We start from the raw sequence: 20,141 nt of genomic DNA on the forward strand, positions 1-20,141 counted from the left end.
GGATACATTTTCTTCAAGCAAGGTGGCTCCTTATAACATCGGACCACTGGGTTCTGAAAATAGTCTAGACAGGCTACATCCTACAATTGGAAAATACCCCTCCAAATTTCCCACTGAGATCATCAAAGTTAAGCTGCCAATGCCACAAATTGCTTACAAAGGAACTCTTCTCACTTACAGGTCAAAGCCGTCAAACCCGTTCCAGCAGAGAAAGAAAGCAAGGATTTTATTCCGAGTACTTCCTGGTGACAAAGAAAATAGGGGGATTTTGTCCCATCCTAGACCTAAGGGCCCTGAAAAACTATCTGGCAAAACAAAAGTTTAGGATGGTTTCCCTAGGTATCCTACTTCCCATAATTCAGGAACAAGATTGGCTATGCTCTCCAGATGCATATGCCCACATACAGATAAATCCCATACATGGGTATCTCAGATTTCAATTAGGGAAACACTATGTCAGATTTCAATTAGGGAAAACACCATTACCAGTACGGTGTACTGCCATTTGGCCTCACATCAGCTCCCAGAGTTTTCACAACATGTCTAGCAGTAGTCGCAGCATCACTACACAGACTAAGGGGTGCACTTGTTTCCCTACCTAGATGATTGGCTGATCAAGAGCTCATCAAAGGAGGAGTGCAAGAATCTATGTGCAGAACCATTTGGGTGCTAGAGCTACTAGAATTCATCATAAACAATGCCAAGCTCCACCTCACCTCATCTAAGCAATTGGAATTTATAGGAGCCGTACTACACACAACTCATGCCAAGGCTTTCTTCCAGAACTGTACATAGAGGTTCTCACCAGTGTTGTTCAATAGGTTCGCTAGAGTCAGCAGGTATCAGCTTTGCAGATGTTAAGAATGCTAGGCTCATGGCCTCCACAGTACATGTCATATCCATGGTGCACCTCAGTTTGAGGGGCAGCTCAATGGATCTTGTCTTCCTAGTGGTCTCGAGCCAAGGTTAACCTACAGGTTGTAATCACTGTCACACCTTCCCACAGGAACTCTCTGTCTTGGTGGCTAATTGAGAACAATTTGGACAAGGAACTACCATTTCAAATCCCTCAGCACCACAAGACTCCGATGACAGATGTATCCACCCTAGGATAAGGAACTTATATAGATGTGTTTCACACCCAGGGTCAGTCGTCATCTTAGGAAGGACTACATCAAATCAATCTCAAGCTAAGAGCTATTTGGAATGCTCTAATGACTTTCAGTGCCCAGCTAGCAAATCAGACTATCTTAATTCAGACAGACAACCAACTGGTGATGTGATAGGTCAGCAAGTAAGAGGGTACAGGCTCATATCTCCTGTTTTAGGAAGCAGTCAGGATGTGGCGATGGGCCATCTCTCAGGGATAGTACTCAGAGCTACTTACTTGGTAGACAAACTGAGCAGGATCATGCAACCACACGAGTGGTCCCTGAACATAGGCATTGCATAGAAGATCTTTTGAGAGTGGAGCACCCTCTTGGTAAATCTTTTTGTCACTCATCTCAACAAGAAAGACCTTCATTTCAGTTCCAGAATAGGATCATACAGCAGCCCAGCCTCAGAGATGCCTTTCTCCTCAATTGGGAGGAGGGTCTTCTGTATATATATCCTTCAATACCTCTTGAAGCAAAAACTCTCCTGAAGCTTAATCAGGACTGGGGAGCATTGATTCTTATTGCACCTTATTGGTCAAGGCAGATCTGGTTCCTTCTACTTCTGGAGCTTGCCTTGGAAGACTGGAGTGCTTTCCAACCCTAATCACTCAGAACAAGTGGCCCCTTTTACATCCCAGCCTCCAGTCCTTAGTCCTCACAGCTTGGATGTTGAGAAGTTAGAAGTGGACTCCTTGAACCTGGCAGAGGATGTCTCTCAAGTTCTGTTTTCCTCCAGAAGAGATTCGACTAGGAGGTTTTGCAGTTTCAAATGGAGGAAGTTCGCTGTCTGGTTTGAGGGCAGGGCCTGGATTCTTTTTCCTGTCCCACACAAATACTGCTTACCTTCTACAACTGTCTGAGTCAGGTCTTAAGACCAACTCTATAAGGGTTCACCTTAGTGCAATTGAAGTTTCTCTGAGGAGAAGCAGGCTGCTTGTTCTCACATGTGGGTCGACGTCCACGTCGGCCCAGGAATCGTCAAATTTTGCAAGCAAAAAAGTAAAGTTTTGCCAGAGTCTTCTGGTGCACATGCGCAGACGACTTCCCACCCGTCGCGTGAGCCTGCCTCCTCAGTTTTTTCTTGTCCATGACGAGACAGCATTTTTCGGTTTCTCTTCGTTTAGCTCGGGAAAGAATCTTTAGTCTACGAAATTTATATATATCTTTTCGTCATTTCTTTTTTTTTTTTTAAATTACCTTCCCTTATTTTTCTTAGTTTTAATCTCTTTGTATAAGTTTTGTTTCTTTTTCGACGCGGCCGGAGTTTAGGCCACTCAATCGGGTTCTTCCCTTTTGTGCCCTTTTTTCGTTCTACTGGCACAATCGCAACTTTTGATTTCGGCGACGCTGTTTTTCCTTCTGTGTCATCGAGACACCCAGCGGCTTCAAGCATTGTACGCGGTGCAACAGGACTATCTCAGGTACCGATACCTACACTTGGTGTATCTAGTGCCTTGGGCCAGACCATAGCCCAGCCACTTGTAGTCTCTGTCTTCGTATGAAGAAATGGACTCAAGCGTCTCGAGAAGCCCAACGAGAAAAACTTTTTGGTGCTCAGTCCGGTCCTTTGACATCGACATTGGTACCGAGGTCGGCGGCGTCAACATCGACAGGTGCATCGACGTCGGGAAGAAAGGTAATGGCTGCTGAGAGACCAACTCGCGCTGGGAGCAGTGAGGCGTCAAGTAGGTCTCCACCTGCCTCGAGGCCTCCTGTTATGCAGGCCCCCTGGGACTGGCCTTTGTCAGACCTGGCCCCGAGGAGACGTGAGGATTCCACGTCTTCCTCATCGGTACAGAGGAGTCTCAATGACGGGTGTCAAGCGAAGGCGAAGAAGCACCGTCATCGTTCTCCTTCGACACACAGTACTGGGAGCTCCGGGGCGTCGAGAGAGTCGTCACCCGAGAAGCGTTGGTGCCGAGAGGATCGCTCCCCCTCGATATAGGAGGTGCCAATGCTTCAGTCTCCCAGTAGCCCGGTACCTGCTCCCAAGCCTCCACGAATTCTGACACCACCTGTTCCACCGACCCAGCAGCTGTTATAACCTGGTAGTAGTGAGCCCCTGTGCCCCGACTGAGCACGGCAGAGATGGAGTGACACCGCACTCAGTCAGGCAGCCAGACAACCCCTAGCTTCACCTGGGAAGCGACCACCATTCACCAGGAGTTGAGCTCCCATCTGCAGGTGGCCACCAGGACTTCTGGAACCAGCGAGGTTGCACGACCACTGACCAGACAGGCAGGCAAACAGACACAGTCCAAAAGCCAGGAAAATCCGTAGGGCAAAGAGTAGTCATAAACAGTCCACGGTCTAGGCAGGCAGCAAAACAAGCGAAGTCCAGGAAACAAGCCGAGGTCTGGAACCCTGGAACTGAAGATAAGGAGCACCGGCGTGGACCTCAGACACAATTGAGGCCGAAGGACTGGAGGCAGGGCTTTAAATAGGGTAGGAATCAGTCTCAAACATGTGCAGATGATCCAAGATGGCTGCCCCCATCAGCAGAGTAGCACAACACCCAAATATGGGCTTCCTTCCTGTTCTTGTATACAAGATGGCTGCCCCCTCCTGAGCTAGCCAAGATGGCTGCTGTCCTTGATCCAACCAAGATGACGGCTGCCAGAAATAGGAAACAGAAACAGACCCATCCTGGAGAAACCACATCCAAAATAGCCAGCTATTTCTGCTGGACCGCACCTCGCCGGCGAATCGGCCGCGCAGGCCTCCAGGTGAGGAACGTAACAGTATCCCCCCCCCCCCCCCCTGAAAGCCTCCCTCTTCTCCCTGGCCCTGGCCGAGTAGGGTGCTGAGAATGGTACTCACGGACCAGGTCTGGAGCATGGACATTGGCTGCTGGTTCCCAGGAGTTGTCCTCTGGTCCGAAGTGCTTCCAGGACAGCAAGTAGAACAACCCACTACACAGCTTCGAATCCAGGATCCGGTCCACTTCGTACTCAGGGTCAGGATCACTCTCTGGCACAGCTACCTTCTTGGGCTCCGGATGCCACTTGGATCTGCGGAAAGGCGTCAGGAGAGATACATGGAAGACGTTGTGCACCCTGAGCTGAGCGGATAGGTGCAACCGATAAGTCACCGCTCCTATCCTAGAGCGCACCGCAAATGGCCCGATGAAGCGTGGAGCAAATTTGAGTGATGGAAGCCGCAGTCTCAGGTACCGTGTACTCAGCCATACCTTCTCTCCTGGCTGGAACGTGGAAGCCGCCTGCCTTCTGCAGTCGTATGTTTCCTTGGCCTTGGCTGCCGCCCGGCGTAGCTGCTCCTGAACCTTCCTCCAAGCCTCTTGCATTGTTCGGACCGTGGGTTGTACCTGAGGTGGGACCTCCACAGGAGAAATAGGTGGAGGTAGACGCGGATGAGGCCCATAGATGATGCTGAAGGGTGTAGTCCGGGAGGCTGAATGCAGGCTGTTATTGTATGCGAACTCTGCCCAGGGTAACAAAATGGACCAGTCATCCTGGCGCTGGTTCGAGTAGGCCCGGAGGAAGGCCTTCACCGTCTGATTGACCCTCTCCACCATCCCATCCCGTTGGTTTGCGGATGGTATGCTGATGAAAAGAGCGTGGTTACCCCAAAGGCTGAACATAGCGCTCTCCAAAAGCGAGAGGTGAACTGAGAGCCATGGTCACTTATGATCCTTTGGGGCAGTCCATGGAGCCTGAAGATGTGGGTGATGAAACTGGAGGCAAGACTGGCAGCCGTGGGTAAGGTCTTCATTGGCACAAAGTGGGCCATCTTAGAAAATCGGTCTATCACCACCCAAATGACTGTGTTGCCCTGGGAGGCCGGTAGATCAGTGATGAAATCCATGGACAGGTCCTCCCAGGGTTGCTGCGTACTGGCATGGGCTGCATCAGACCCCACTGTCTCTGATGGGAGCTCTTGGTTCGGGCACACACCAGACAGGTGGACACATATTGCAGCACATCCTGCGCCATCCGAGGCCACCAGTACGACCGGGAGATCAGATGGAGGGTCTTGTGAAACCCGAAGTGTCCAGCGAATTCAGAAGCATGCCCCCAGCGCAGCACCTTCCTACGGAGACCCATCGGTACCATCCTCCATCAAGCGGCACTCGCCCCAGGTATAGAGGGAATGCAGGCCGGGTTCAGCATGGGATATGGCTCCTCCAGATCCCCGGGAGCTTCAAAACTGCGGGACAAGGCATCAGCCTGGACATTCTTCTCTCCGGGCCTGAAAATCAGGCGGAAGTCGAACCGTGCAAAAACAGAGACCATCGAGCCTGGCGAGGATTTAATCTGGTCGCATTCTGAAGGTATAGTAGGTTCTTGTGGTCGGTGATCACCGTTACCTGATGCGCTGCTCCCTCCAACAGATAACGCCACTCCTCGAACACCAGCTTGAGTGCCAAAAGCTCCCGATCCCCCACTGTATAGTTCCGTTCCGCAGGGGTAAACCGCGGGGGTAAACTTACGGGAGAAGAAGAAACAGGGATGTTTCTTTCCGGCCACGGACGTCTGGGAGAGCACGGCCCCTACTCTCAAAGCTGAGGCGTCCAGTTCCACCAAGAAGGGCTGAGCAGGATCTGGACTGCGGAGGACTGGTGCAGAGAGGAATGCCTTCTTTAGGGTAGTAAGTGCATCGACCGCCTCAGGCGTCCAGTTCTTCACATCTGCCCCCTTCCGCGTAAGGGCCGTTAGGGGAGCCGTGATGAGGGAATAGTCCTTGATAAATTGCCTGTAGTGGTGAATCCCAGGAACCTCTGTAGGGCCCGCAGTCCCTGGGGAGCCGGCCAGTCGCAGATTGCAGTCAATTTCCCCAAATCCATCTGCAAACCGGTGGCAGAAACGATATTGCCCAAGAAAGGCAGACTCTTCTGATGGAAAGAACATTTCTCCAGCTTGGCATACAAGCGATGCTCCCGGAGATGCTGAAGCACCGTGTGGACATGGGCAACATGCTGCGGCAGCGAGGTGGAGAAAATCAGAATGTCATCCAGGTACACGATCACTGAGGTGTAGAGCAGATCCTGGAAATGATATTGACAAAGTTCTGAAACACCGCAGGAGCATTACACAGGTCAAACGGCATCACCCGGTACTCGAAGTGGCCCTCGTGGGTTTTAAATGCTGTCTTCCACTCATCCCCCTCCCAGATCCGTACCAAGTTGTAGGCCCCGCGCAGATCCAGCTTGGTGAAAATCTGGGCTCTTTGAAGGTGGTCAAATAACTCCGGGATGAGTGGAAGCGGGTTCCGGTTCTTCACCATGATCTTATTCAGGCCCCAATAGTCGATGCAGGGCGGAAGGGACACGTCCTTCTTGGACACGAAGAAGAACCCGGCCCCAGAAGGGGACGTAGAGGCTTGGATAAAGCCCTTGAGGAGGTTCTCCCAGATATACTCCCTCATGGCGCGGGACTCTTCCCGGGACAAGGTGTAGAGACGCCCCCGGGGTGGATCAATACCCGGCAGGAGGTCTATGGCGCAGTCAAAAGACCGATGTGGAGGTAACGTATCAGCCGCCCGGGCACTGAAGACATCACAAAAATCATGATAGTCCTTGGGCAGCCTGGGCAACGCCTCTTGCGGTGCCTGAAGTGGAGCAGAACAGCGGCAGAGGAGGCTTCACCTGCTGGAGGCAGTGCTCGCCACACCGTGAACCCCATTGCCCGATCTCTCTAGTGGCCCAATCGATCACTGGAGCATGTAGCCGGAGCCAGGGCAGTCCCAGAATCACCGGATGGATGGCTCGGGTGAGGACCAGGAACTGGATCTTTTCCTGATGCAATGCCCCCACCTGTAGATGTAGAGGCGAGGTGATCCGAGTGATGGTCCAGGGAAGGCTATCCCCCTGGATGAAGGTGACCTGGAGCTCCGGCTGCCAGGGTAACGTGGAACTCCCCAACTGTGACAGGAACTCCGCGTCAATGAAGTTCCCTCCGGCCCCGGAGTCCAGCAAGGCTCTAGTATGAATCTGGCGCCTCTCGTCTTGGAGCAGGACAGGACCAGAGAGCAAGTAGTCCGGAAGGGAGGCCAACCAGCCCAGAGCCACTCCCTTCATGGGGCTCGGGCCGGGGCGTTTCCAGACCTCCCAGGTTTGTTTAGGCAGGCACCCAAAAGATGGCCAGCCTCCCCACAGTACAAGCAGAGCTGCTTCCGGAGGCGATGGGCCATCTCTTCCTTGGATAGGTGATGCTGCCCCATTACCATGGGTTCCTCCTTGGTTCCTTCCAAACCCTCCTCGAGGGACCTAGGCATCTTTGGGCTACATGCCAGGTCTCTGGATCTCTACACCACCCGCTGCGTGGCCCTCTCCTGGGCTCGCTCCTGGAACCGGATGTCGATTCTTGTGCAGAGTGCAATAAGGGTGTCCAAAGTAGCAGGAATTTCATGGCCGGCCAGTTCATCCTTTATCTGGCTGACCAATCCTTGCCAGAAGATGGCCGTCAATGCCTCCTGGTTCCACCTGAGTTCCACGGCCAGGGTGCAGAACCGGACGGCATACGCCCCGACCGACCCGGAGCCCTGCTGGATCCGCAGCAGCTCCCCCAAGGCAGAGGAAGGTCGGCCAGGCACGTCGAACACCATCCGGAACTGCCGCAAGAACTCCTCTAGGCTGGTCAGAACTGGGCTCCTCTGTTCCCACAGTGGAGACGCCCAAGCCAGTGCGGCACCAGAAAGCAGGGAGATAATATAGGTCACCTTAATTCTGTCAGATGGAAAAGCCTCCGGTTGCAGCTCAAATAGGATCTGACATTGGTTAAGGAACCCCTGGCAGACCGCTGGGGTTCCATCAAAACGAGGTAGCTCCGGGAGACGCAGTTGTGCGGCGGAAACCTACGCCCTAGGGCCTGGAGGGGCCGCCACAGCCTGTTGCTGGTTGGTTACAGACGTTCTGCAGTATGCTGGATAAGCGTGTTATTTGTGCCTCCTGCTCGTGTACCGCCTGAGCCAACCTAGAAATCTCGGAGCTGTCTGGAGAGCTCATGGCTTCGGCCTACTGTTATGACCTGGTAGTAGTGAGCCCCTGTGTCCTGACTGAGCACGGCAGAGATGGAGTGACACCGCACTCGGTCAAGCAGCTAGACAACCCCTAGCTTCACCTGGGAAGCGACCACCACTCACCAGGAGTTGAGCTTCCAGCTGCAGGTGGCCACCAGGACTTCTGGAACCAGCGGGGTAGCACGACCACTGACCAGACAGGCAGGCAAACAGACACAGTCCAAAAGCCAGGAAAATCCGTAAGGCAAAGAGTAGTCAAAAACAGTCCACGGTCTAGGCAGGCAGCAAAACAAGCCGAGGTCTGGAACACTGGAACTGAAGGAGCACCAGCGTGGACCTCAAACACAATTGAGGCCGAAGCAACGAAGGACTGGAGGCAGGGCTTTAAATAGGGTAGGAATCAGTCTCAAACATGTGTAGTTGATCCAAGATGGCTGCCCCCATCAGCAGAGTAGCACAACACCCAAATGTGGGCTTCCTTCCTGTTCTTATATACAAGATGGCTGCCCCCTCCTGAGCTAGCCAAGATGGCTGCTGTCCTTGATCCAGCCAAGATGTCGGCTGCCAGAAATAGGAAACAGAAACAGACCCATCCTGGAGAAACCACATCCAAAATAGCCGGCTATCTCTGCTGGACCGCGCCTCGCCGGCGAATCGGCCGCACAGGCCTAGAATCAGGTGAGGAACGTAACAGCAGCCTTCTCCGATGGCGGCTCTCGACGAGTGCATCCGGGCCTTGTTTCCAAAACTTCTGGAGGGACTGCTACCACAGTCAGCTTTGGTGTCAGGGGTGCCTAGTGGTTAGTGCAGGTACTTTGATCCTGGGGAGCTGAGTTCGATTCCCACTGCAGCTCCTTGTGACTCTGGGCAAGTCACTTAACCCTCCATTGCCCCTGGTACAAAATAAGTACCTGAATATATGTAAACCGCTTTGAATGTAGTTGCAAAAACCTCAGAAAGACGGTATATCAAGTCCCATTTCCCTTCCCCTTTCCCGTTCTGTACCTGCTGCTGCACCGGTGTCTGGCCCTTCGCCTGCGGTGAGGTCCCCGACCGCGATGCCGCTTGTGGCATCCACGTCGGCTGCCACCCAGGTCGACTCCCCTTCGACGTCAGTGGAGGAAGCTTCGTCGCAGTCAGACCGGGCATCGGCCTCTTGACATCGCCATAGAGGACATCATTCCTCAGCATCGAGGCAGGTTCAGTGTCGAAGTACCTTGACACAGGCTTTATCCGACACTGAGCAGGAGTGTTCGTGGGAGTCAGAGGAAGATCCCAGGTACTTTTGTTCTGATGAGTCCTTTGGGAATCCCTCTAATCCTTCCCCTCCGCCAGAGAGGAGACTATCTCCACCAGAGAGTCTGTCTTTTTCCTCTTTTGTCTGGGAAATGGCTATGGCTATTCCCTTCCCTGTGGAGGTTGAGGATGAGCCCAGGACTGAGATGCTTGAGGTCCTGGATTGTTCTTCTCCACCTAAAGAGGCTGTGACTGTTCATTTGCATAAGGTACTGAAGGAAGTCCTTATGCGAAACTGGTTAGCCCCTCTGTCTGGCCCTGTGGTCCCGAAAAAGCTGAATCCCAGTATCGAATCCACGGTGAATCTGGGTTGATGAGGTCTCAGTTACCCCACAGCTCTATGGTGGTGGACTCCGCCCTCAAGAGAGCCCGGAGTACTAGAGACTATGCTTCGGCGCCCCCAGGCAGAGAGGCTAGAACTTTTGGGAGGAAGACGTACCAGGCCGCTATGCTCGCCGCCAAGATCCAGTCTTACCAGCTCTTCACGAGCGTACACTTGCGGGACTCGATATGACAACTGTCGAGCTTGGTTGATGCACTCCCTACGGAGCTGGCCGAGTCTTTTCGCCAGGTGGTCAGGCAGCAAAATGCGTGTCGAAAATTCCTGGCCAGGGGTACATTTGACACTTTTGACGTGGCATCTAGAGTTGCTGCTCAAGGTATAGTGATGCGCAGATTTTCATGGCTGCGTGTCTCTGACCTGGATCATTCGGTCCAGCAGCGAATGGTAGATGTTCCTTGCCAGGGGGATAATCTTTTTGGTGAAAAAGTAGAGGATCTAGTTGATCAAATCAAGAAGCGTAATTATGCTATGGATTCTCTTTCCCACCAGACGTCTTCTGCTACTGCCTCCTCATCTAGGAGGTTTTTTGGCGGGAAGATTAGTGATCCCTATTCCCATTCTAGGCGTAGGTACACTCCTACTTCTCAGCAGCCTGCCCAGGCTCATCCCCAGCACGCTTGTTCTCATCAACAGCGTGCGACTAAGGCCCATACTGCTTCCCAGCAAAAGCAAGGGATGGGCCTTTGACTGGCTCCAATTAAGCATAGCCTCTGTAAAAGTGTCCGTACCGTACGACTTACCGGTTGGAGGGAGGTTGTTATTTTTTCACCAAAGGTGGCCTCTCATAACCTCAGACCGGTGGATTCTTCAAATAGTCCAGTTAGGATACACTCTCAATCTTGAATCCAAACCTCCAAATTGTCCACCGGGAGCTCAGTCTTACAGTTCCCAGCACAAGCAGGTACTTGCAGAGGAACTCTCCGCCCTTTTAAATGCCGGTGTGGTCGAACCCATTCTACCAGGGGAAGAGGGGCTGGGATTCTATTCCAGGTTCTTGTGCAGAAGAAAACAGGGGGGATGCATCCCATCCTAGACCTGAGGGCCCTGAACAAATTTCTAGTCCGAGAAAAGTTTGGGATGGTTTCCCTGGGCACCCTTCTTCCTGTGATTCAAGAGAACGATTGGCTATGCTCTCTGGACTTAAAGGACGCTTACACACATTCCTGGCCGGTTAAATAGCGTTGCTACACAGACTCGGAGTGCATGTGTTCCCTTATCTCGACGATTGGCTGGTGAAGAGCACCTCGAAGTCTGGCACTCAGCAGTCCATGTGAATGACTGTTCAGGTGCTAGAACTACTGGGGTTCGTAATCAATTACCCAAAGTCCCATCTCACTCCAGCGCAAAAGTTGGAATTCATTGGAGCCCTGTTGAACACAAGGACAGTTCGAGCTTATCTTCCCGAGACAAGGGCAGACAACCTCCTGTCCCTGGTGTGCATAGCTCGAGCGTCTCAACAGATCATGGCTCGGCAGATGTTGAGACTTCTAGGGCACATGGCCTCCACAGTTCATGTGACTCCCATGGCACGTCTACACATGAGTTCGCCTCAATGGACCCTAGCTTCCCAGTGGTTTCAAGCTGCGGGGAGTCTAGAGGATGTAATCCAACTGTCCACCAACTTCCGGAATTCTCTGCAGTGGTGGGCGATTCCATCCAATCTGACCTTTGGGCATCCATTCCAAATTCCTCAGCTACAAAACGTGCTGACGACGGATGCATCCCTCCTGGGGTGGGGAGCTCATGTAGATGGGTTTCACACTCAAGGAGCCTGGTCCTTTCAGGAAAAAGGTCTTCAGGTCAATCTTCTGGAATTGCGAGCGATCTGGAAGGCTCTAAAGGCTTTCAGAGACCAGCTGTCTAACCAAATCATATTGATTCACACAGTCAGGTTGCCATGTATTACACCAACAAGCAGGGGGGCACTGGATCTCACCCTCTGTGTCATGAAGCTGTCCAGATGTGGCTTTGGACGCGCTGTCACGGCATGTTTCTCCAAGCCACTTATCTGGCAGGCGTAAACAACAGTCTGGCCGACAGGTTGAGCAAGATAATGCAACCTCACGAGTGGTCACTGAACATGGGTGTAGTCCGCAAGATCTTCCGAGCGTGGGGCACCCCCTCAGTGGATCTTTTTGCCACTCAGATCAATCACAAGGTCCCCCAGTTCTGTTCCAGACTTCAGGCCCACGACAGACTAGCGTCAGATGCCTTTCTCCTACATTGGGGGACAGGCCTTCTGTATGCGTATCCTCCCATACCTCTAGTAGGGAAGACTTTGCTGAAACTCAAGCAAGACTGCGGAACCTTTCTGGCCACGTCAGATTTGGTTCCTTCTTCTTCTGGAGTTGTCCTCCAAAGAACCGTGGAGATTGGAGTGTTTTCCAACCCTCATCACACAGAACGAGGGGTCGCTTCTACATCCAAACCTTCAGTCTCTGGCTCTCACGACCTGGATGTTGAGAGCTTAGAATTTGCCTCCTTGAGTCTTTCAGAGGGTGTCTCCCGAGTCTTGCTTGCTTACAGAAAAGATTCCACAAAGAGGTGTTACTCTTTCAAATGGAGGAAGTTTGCCATCTGGTGTGACAGCAAGGCCCTAGATCCTCTTTCTTGTCCTACACGTACACAGCTTGAATACCTTCTACACTTATCAGAGTCTGGCCTCAAAACCAACTCAGTAAGGATTCATCTTAGTGCGATTAGTGCTTTCCATCGCCGTGTAGAGGGTAAGCCTATCACTGGAGAGCTTTTAGTTCGCTTCATGAGAGGTTTGTTTTTGTCAAAGCCCCTGTCAAACCTCCACCAGTGTCATTGGACCTCAACGTCGTTCTCACCCAGCTGATGAAAGCTCCTTTTGAGCCACTGAATTCCTGCCATCTGAAGTACTTGACTTGGAAGGTCATTTTCTTGGTGGCTGTTACTTCAGCTCGTAGGGTCAGTGAGCTTCAGGCCTTGGTAGTACATGCACCTTATATCAAATTTCATCACAACAGAGTCGTCCTCTGCATGCACCCTAAGTTCCTGCCAAAAGTGGTGTCGGAGTTCCATCTGAACCAGTCAATTGTCTTGCCAACATTCTTTCCACTTCCTCATACCCGCCCTGGTGAAAGCAGTTTGCATACCTTGAACTGCAAAAGAGCATTGGCCTTTTACATGGTGCGGACAAAGCCCTTCAGACAGTCCGCCCAGTTATTTGTTTCTTTCGATCCCAACAGGAGGGGAGTCGCCATTGACTCTGGAGGGCCATATCACGGCTCATAATGGAAGAGCCATGGCTGTGTCGGTGGCTCACTTAAAGTCAGCCTCCATTGAGGAGATTTGCAAGGCTGCAACGTGGTCATCAGTCCACACATTCACATCTCTCTACTGCCTTCAGCAGGATACCCAACGTGACAGTCAGTTTGGGCAGTCGGTGCTGCAGAATCTGTTCGGGGTTTAGAGTCCAACTCCACTCCCCTAGACCCAATTTTGTTCTGTTCCAGGCTGCACTCTCAGTTAGTTGTTTATGGTTTCAGGTCAGTCTATGTTATGTCCTCGCCGTTGCGAGGCCCAGTTGACCAATGTTCATTGTTTTGAGTGATACTGGTTGCTAGGGATACCCCACATGTGAGAAGAAGCAGCCTGCTTGTCCTCAGAGAAAGCAAAGATACTTACCTGTAGCAGGTATTCTCTGAGGACAGCGGGCTGATTGTTCTCACAAACCCACCCACCTCCCCTTTGTAGTTGTTGTTGTTTATTTAAATTTATACTTTTTGATTAATCTGAGGAGACACGCTCACGCGACGGGCAGGAAGTCATCCACGCAGGCGCGGTGCACGCTGGTCGCGCGCCAGAAGGCTCTGGCAAAACTACTTTATTGCTTGCAAGAATTTGCCGATTCCTGGGCCGACGTGGAGGTTGACCCACATGTGAGAACAATCAGCCTGCTGTCCTCGGAGAATACCTGCTATAGGTAAGTATCTTCGCTTTACTGCTGTGTAGAGGGTAAGCCCATCTGTGCTCAGTCTTTAGTTGCTCAGTTCATAAGGGGCTTTTATACTTGTGAAACCTCCCATCAAGCCTCCCACTGTGTTATGGGATCTTAATGTTGTCCTTATCCAGCTGATTAAAGCTCCACTTGATTCCTGTCACCTGAAGTGCGTGAGTTGAAAGATTCTGTTTTTGGTGATCATCACTTCAGCCCGCAGAGTAAGTGAGCTCCAGACCCTAGTTGCTGATCCATCACAGCAGAGTGGTACTGCACATACATTCTAAGTTACTTCTTGAGGTATTGTCGGAATTCCATCTTAATCAGTCAGTTATTCTGCCAACGTTTTTTTTTCAAAGCCACGTACGCACCATAGTGACAACGCACTTCATACTTTGAACTTCAAGAGAGCCTTGGCCTTCTATCTGGAGTGGACTAAAGCCCTTAGGAAGTTCATCCATTTTTTTGTTTCTTTTGACCCAAATAGGATGGGGGTTGCCAACAGTAAACACACTGGGCCATATATTTAGACCACGGGAGGCAACTTGCATAAGTGCCACGATCAGCATGGACCCCGTTTATTCCGTGCTGGACCATTTCCGGTGACCGGCATTGAAAATCCGTGGGGGGGTTTTTTGGCCATCTCAGACTTAACCGGCTAAGTGAATATTCAGCGCTGGCCAGTTAAGTTCAGTGGCTAAAGATAGGACTGCTGTTTAGACAGTCAGATTTGGCAGCTAAACGTAACCAGCTAGCGCTTGAATATTCACGGATATAGCCGGTTAACTGCCATGCACTAACAGTGACTATTCAGCAGAGGTAACCAGCTATTTCCACTGGATATTAGCGGTTAGCCAGCTAAATTCTAAATACCCAACCAGGAGCCATTCCTGGCCGGTTAAATAGCGCTGAATATCGACTGGATTCTCTCCAGTTGGCTCACAGACTGCATCTTTTTTTTACTTATGCCCAAGTGAGACCAACTCTGGAGGGGTCACGTCTCAGCTCACAATGTTAGAGCCATGGCTGCATCGGTTGCCAACCTGAGATCGGCCTCCATAGAGGAGATTTGCAGAGCTGCAATGTAATCTGCAGTCCACCCATTCATATCACATTACTGTTTGGAACAGGATTCTCAACGTGACAGCAGGTTCAGTCAAACAGAACTGAAAAACTTACTTGGGGTCTAAAATTCAACTCCACTCCCCTAGACCCATGTGTTTCTGTTCCAGACTGCTCAAAAAAACCTATTTTTAACATTTATTGCAGTTTTTACCTTGTCCTTTGGATCTTGCCTGTTGCAGGCCTTTTTGTCCCCTTTTTTTTTTTTTTTTTTTTTAATTTTGGACAGCCTAGTATCTAGAGATTCACATTAAGAAGACTATATCTAGAGGCCAACTGAATTTTGGTTTCAGTTTTGGTTACAGCGCCAAAATCGGCCCAAAATCCTTTTTTGCCTGGTTTCGGTTTCAGCTGAAAGTGACCATGTGTTTTCAGTGGAAGCCAAAACTTTGTGTTTTGTCCCATTTGTCTCCCCCCCCCCCCCCCCCCCCCCCCCAAAAACAGGAGTTGCCTCTTCTCCCAGACTCCCCCTCCAAGTGCTTGTTCCTCAACCTGTAGGCTTCCTTGGGTTTATCTTACAATCCCTGGAGGTCTAGGAGTGTAGTTGGGGCAGGAGCAATCCTCGGATATTCTGGCCCATTGCGGCTCTGCTCTCAAAATGACTGCCCAGGCTGGGGCATCGCTCCTGCCCTGACTGCACCATTAGACCATGGGAATTGTAAGGTAGTCTGGGGAGTGCTATTCTTGTATGTGTTTTTAATACTGCAATTGCAAGTATTGATCTTGCATATTAGTTTATGTGGTAAATACAGTGCTCCAAATAAATACTTTTAATACACAATTTTAGCAGGAATTTAAGTCTGTAAATTTGGATGATAAGCTCTTTAAGAATGAGCATCTGTGGCGTTATGACATCAGCTGTCACTGAGTCTGGCGCAAAGTCAAGCAGTGTAAAATCACTGTGGCTTCTAATTACAGCTTTCATTAGCTGCGGTTCATGTGTATGGAGGCTGTTTTGCTAGGAGGTAAAACACGGTCTTTCATTATTTAATTATATTCTGGCTTGGATGCTGTGGGTTTAGCAGTGGGATGTAGACCGCAAGTTCTGACAATCCCCGGTGGCCCTCATTGGTTCATATTAACACTCACACAACCAAACTTGAGGTGTCAGTTTCAACCAAAAGCTTTCAGACAGTTTTGGTGGAAGTTTCAGTCGGTCTCTAAATATATCCATCCTGCTTGTCCTCAAGAAAATGAAGGACGATAGGATGGATATCCTTATTACCCACCCACCTCCTCTTGGGTTGAATTTTATCAGCTGTATTTAAACTGACCAGGTCCAACGTGTGATGATGGTGAGCAGGACTATGTGCACATGCGCGGTTGACCACTTCCAAAAGCTTCTGGAAATAGAATGCTGAGGAGCATCTCCACACCAGAGGTCCATCTGTGATGCTACCCATTAGTAAGAATACTCATCCTACTTATCCTCGGAGAACACCTGCTACAGGTGAGTAACTTCACTTTCTTACAGTTACAGAATCATGAGACAAGAATATGCAGATTTCTTCTCCTCTTCCCCCTCATAATCATAGGCGCCCGGTATAAGAGGCTTGGGGAGGCTTAGCCGAAAGCCCCAAGCATCTCTCTCTCTCTCTCATCCCCCCACCCCCCCCGATGCAGCGTCTATCCCTCTCACTCCCTCCTTGTGGTCCCTCTAATTTGATTTAGATAGCCCATCGCTGCCGGTAGCAGCACGCCAACATCGTACTACAGCTTGCTTCGGAGCTTCGGCATGACGTGCCCCGCCTCCTCTGACCAGCCTTCCTTATGATGTGTCCAGCCCTCGCGGAAGCAGGAAGTTTGGTCAGAGGAGGCGGGGCACGTCAGGCCGAAGCCCCGAAGCAAGCTGTAGTACGATGTTGGCGTGCCGCTACCGGCAGCGATGGGCGATCTAAATCAAATTAAAGGGACCACAGGGAGGGAGTGAGAGGGATAGACGCTGCATCGGATGGTGGGGGGATGAGAGAGAGCCTGTCAGTAGTGGCGATCTGATCAAATTCGAGGGACTGCAGAGAGGGAGCAAGATGGATAAATGCATTCGGGGGTGGGGAACGATGGAGAGGGATAGACACTGCATTCGGGAGGGAAAGAGGGAGAGGGATAGATACTGCAATGGGGGGAGAAACAAGGGAGAATTGCTGGACATGGGTAGATGGAGGGGAGGGAAGGGGAGAGAGGAGAATTGCTGGAGATGGATGGAGGAGTTGAGCAATTGTGGTTAGTATATGCTTTGAGCAACCACTTTATTCTTTGACATATTATACATATCTAATATCTAAATTTAATAAAAAGTATTAATTGTGATTTATTTTTACTTATTTTTTTTCTGTGTTGCCAGACAATTATGGATATTAACCCCGCCCCCTTTAGCCTCCCCAAACAGTTGGACCACCAACCGCCTATGCTCATAATGTATTTTATGGATGGGAGGCAACCAACCAACAGAACAAACCAAAATCTTTACCTGCTTCTTTCTCAAGGTGAAATAAGTGTTAAAAGGTTTGGGAAGCTCCTGCTAATTGGCCATCCTCTCACCTTTTAGGGTGGGAGCCTAAAAAGAAGGGGTTGGTACTATGATAGCAGGAAGCTAAGCTGCCACCTTGATGACTGAAATTGTGCATGTAGTTTGAAATAGTGAGCAATAAACTTAAGCAAAGATTTCTTGAAAGGAGGAAGCATTTCATACTGTGGAAAAGCTAGCATCAGTGACCCACTTTGTGCTTTTGAATGCTGATTTACCTGAGTGTGCTTTCTCCTAGGCAACCAGGTGCACCCCCTCCTAGATTCCCTGGACCTGGCGGATCTCCAGGGCCCCCAGGCTCTATGCCTCATGAGATGCCCATGGGTCCTGGAATGAATCAAGGGCCTCCAATGGGCTCAGGTCCCCCAGTGATGCCCTTCGATCCAGATGATCCAACAAACTCAGGAATGATGCCACCAGGTCCTCCAGAACAGAGCTTCTACGATGATTTCTACCAAGATCCAGGCCTGGAAATTGACTCAGAAATAATGGGTAACCCAAGTGTGTTCCTTTGCTTTTTTTTTTCTGGACTTTCTGCTTCTTGACAAATTTGTTCAATGGTTGCATCTCCAGAAACACAGTCTGTTCTCAATGTGATTTATATAATGAGGACAGTTTTCATTTTCTTTGCAGAGCATACAAGCTCATTTTCAAAGAAAGTTGCTGTGATTGTTCCCTTTGAAAATCTGTGGCCAAAAGTGCTAACAGAGCTTGCAGATGTAGACTTCTGTACATAATTTGTTGGGACAGTTTGGCCCCATCCTTTACCCTGCACTGAAGGGAAGAGCAGCTTTCTAAGAGGCTGTTTTAGTAGATAAAACATCAATTTACCTGCAAAGAACTTCTTTGAAAATTGACCTTGTAATTTTTAAAGTGATAGCATATAAGATCCTTTATTATTGTTAAAGCTTTTATTAATGGAGTTTCAAGGCCTCTGCCCCTTTCCATTGGAAAGGGGGTGAGGCGTTGAGAAAGGGCTGCTGATCTACCATTTTGCCATTGAACATTTTGATGTCACCATAACATTTTATCTCAAAGCTGTAAAGTGAAGAGATGCACAGCTTAACTAAATAAATACAGTGAGTTAAGAAAACATAGTTGCATGCCTATAGCAGGATCCCATAGCCATACAGTTGGTGATGTCATTGAAAGACAGCACCAAATCGGGTTCAGTTTCTAAAGCCCAGAGAGAGCTCTAAAAAGCCTTCAGAGCCTGTGCAGGAATTCTCACATTGCTGTCAGTGTCCATTAATGTTCAAATTACGCTTCAACCCAGGATGAGCAAGGAAGGAATGTGTAATTGTGGGATCCTGCTGTCCACAGAGAAAATCTGTTCTCTGAGGACAAGCAGGCTTGCATATTCTCACAAGTGGATAGACGCTGAACTACGTCACCTGGTCCAGCATTTATCCCAAAGTAAAAAATTCAGAGCTTTGTGAAGTTCGATCTACATTCAACTGCGCATACGCAAGTGCCTTTCCGCCCACCGCAAGAATGTGTCCTCTCAGTTTTGTTTTTTTCCACGTGAGGAGCAGCTATGTTTTCTTGGTCTCTCCTCACACGCCTTGTCTAAGAGCTTTTTTGAGTGCCGTCTGCTTGTTTTCATTTATTTTCATTGTGGCTTTTTTATTTTTTTCAAACCTCACAAATTCCCCCTTGTTTTTCTTAGTGGTTTTTGCCTGCATTTAAGTTTCCTTTATTTTTCGACGTCACGGGCCGATTTTAGGCCCTGACTCCGGTCGGGTACTCCCTTCTTTTTGTGCCTTTGCCCCTTTTTCAGGCACCATTGAATCGTTTGATTTGGCTGGAGAAGATTTCCTGTCCTTGTCCATGAAGATTCCCAGTGGCTTCAAGTGTTGTACCCGGTGCAACTGGACCATCTTGGGGAAGAACACCCATTCTTGGTGTCTGCAGTGTCTTGGGTCCGACCATAGCCCTGTTAACTGTGTTCTCTGCTTCATATGAAGAAGAGGACCCAGGTTTCCCGAGAGGCTCAACGTGAAAAGATTTTTGAAGCCAGGTCCGGTTCCTGGACATCGGCATTGAGGTCGAGTGTCACACAGTCATCGGGAGCATCGGTAAGCATGGCTGCTTTGAGTCCTCTAGGCATTGGGAGCAGTGTGGTGTCGAGTGGGTCTCCACCTGTCTTGAGGCCTCCTGCTGTGCAGGCCCCCTGGGACCGTCCATCTTTGGACCTGACCTTGAGGCGACATGAGGATTTGACGTTGTCTTCGTCGGCACCAAGGAGCCTAGGTGACATGCTTTGGGTGAAGGCCAAGAAGCACCGTCATCAGTCACCCTCGATACATGGTGCCGGGAGCTCCAGGGCCCCAAGGGATTCGGCACCCGAGAAGAATTGGTGCTGGGAGGATCGCTTTTCCTCCATTCAAGAGGTGCCGATGCGCTTGTCTCCAAGCAGCCGAGATTCTGCTCCCTTAGCGACCCCAGAGGTTCTGCAACCTGTGCTTCAGCCGACACCCCAGCGCTCGTGGGAATCAGAGAAGGATCCCAGATACTTTTCCTCAGACGAGTCTTATGGGATTCCTTCTGAACCCTCCCTACCACCTGAAAGGAGACAGTCTCTGCCGGAGAGCCTTTCTTTCCCTTCTTTTGTAAAGGAAATGGCTGATGCCATTCCATTTCTTTTGGAGGTGGAGGATGAGCACAAGGCCAAGATGCTCGAGGTCCTGGACTATACATCTCCTCCTAAGGAGGCAGTGATGCTCCTCTCCACGAGATACTCGGCAGTCCTCG

At 50.3% G+C, this 20,141-nt stretch overlaps 1 protein-coding gene across 3 annotated transcripts in view; it reads left to right on the forward strand.

Annotated features, from left to right (window-relative positions):
• The window catches only part of ZC3H4 (zinc finger CCCH-type containing 4), a 282,668-nt gene that overhangs the window by 228,183 nt on the left and 34,344 nt on the right, over nt 1-20,141 (forward strand). For 2 of the 3 annotated variants that reach the window (XM_030218219.1, XM_030218220.1), the window contains exon 12: nt 17,626-17,888. In XM_030218219.1, coding sequence (XP_030074079.1) covers nt 17,626-17,888 — 263 coding nt within the window. The remainder of the gene's footprint in view (nt 1-17,625; nt 17,889-20,141) is intronic. The other variant, XM_030218221.1, reaches the window with a different exon arrangement.

This window comes from Microcaecilia unicolor, chromosome 11, assembly GCF_901765095.1.
Source record: "Microcaecilia unicolor chromosome 11, aMicUni1.1, whole genome shotgun sequence".
Classification (NCBI taxonomy): Eukaryota; Metazoa; Chordata; class Amphibia; order Gymnophiona; family Siphonopidae; genus Microcaecilia; species Microcaecilia unicolor.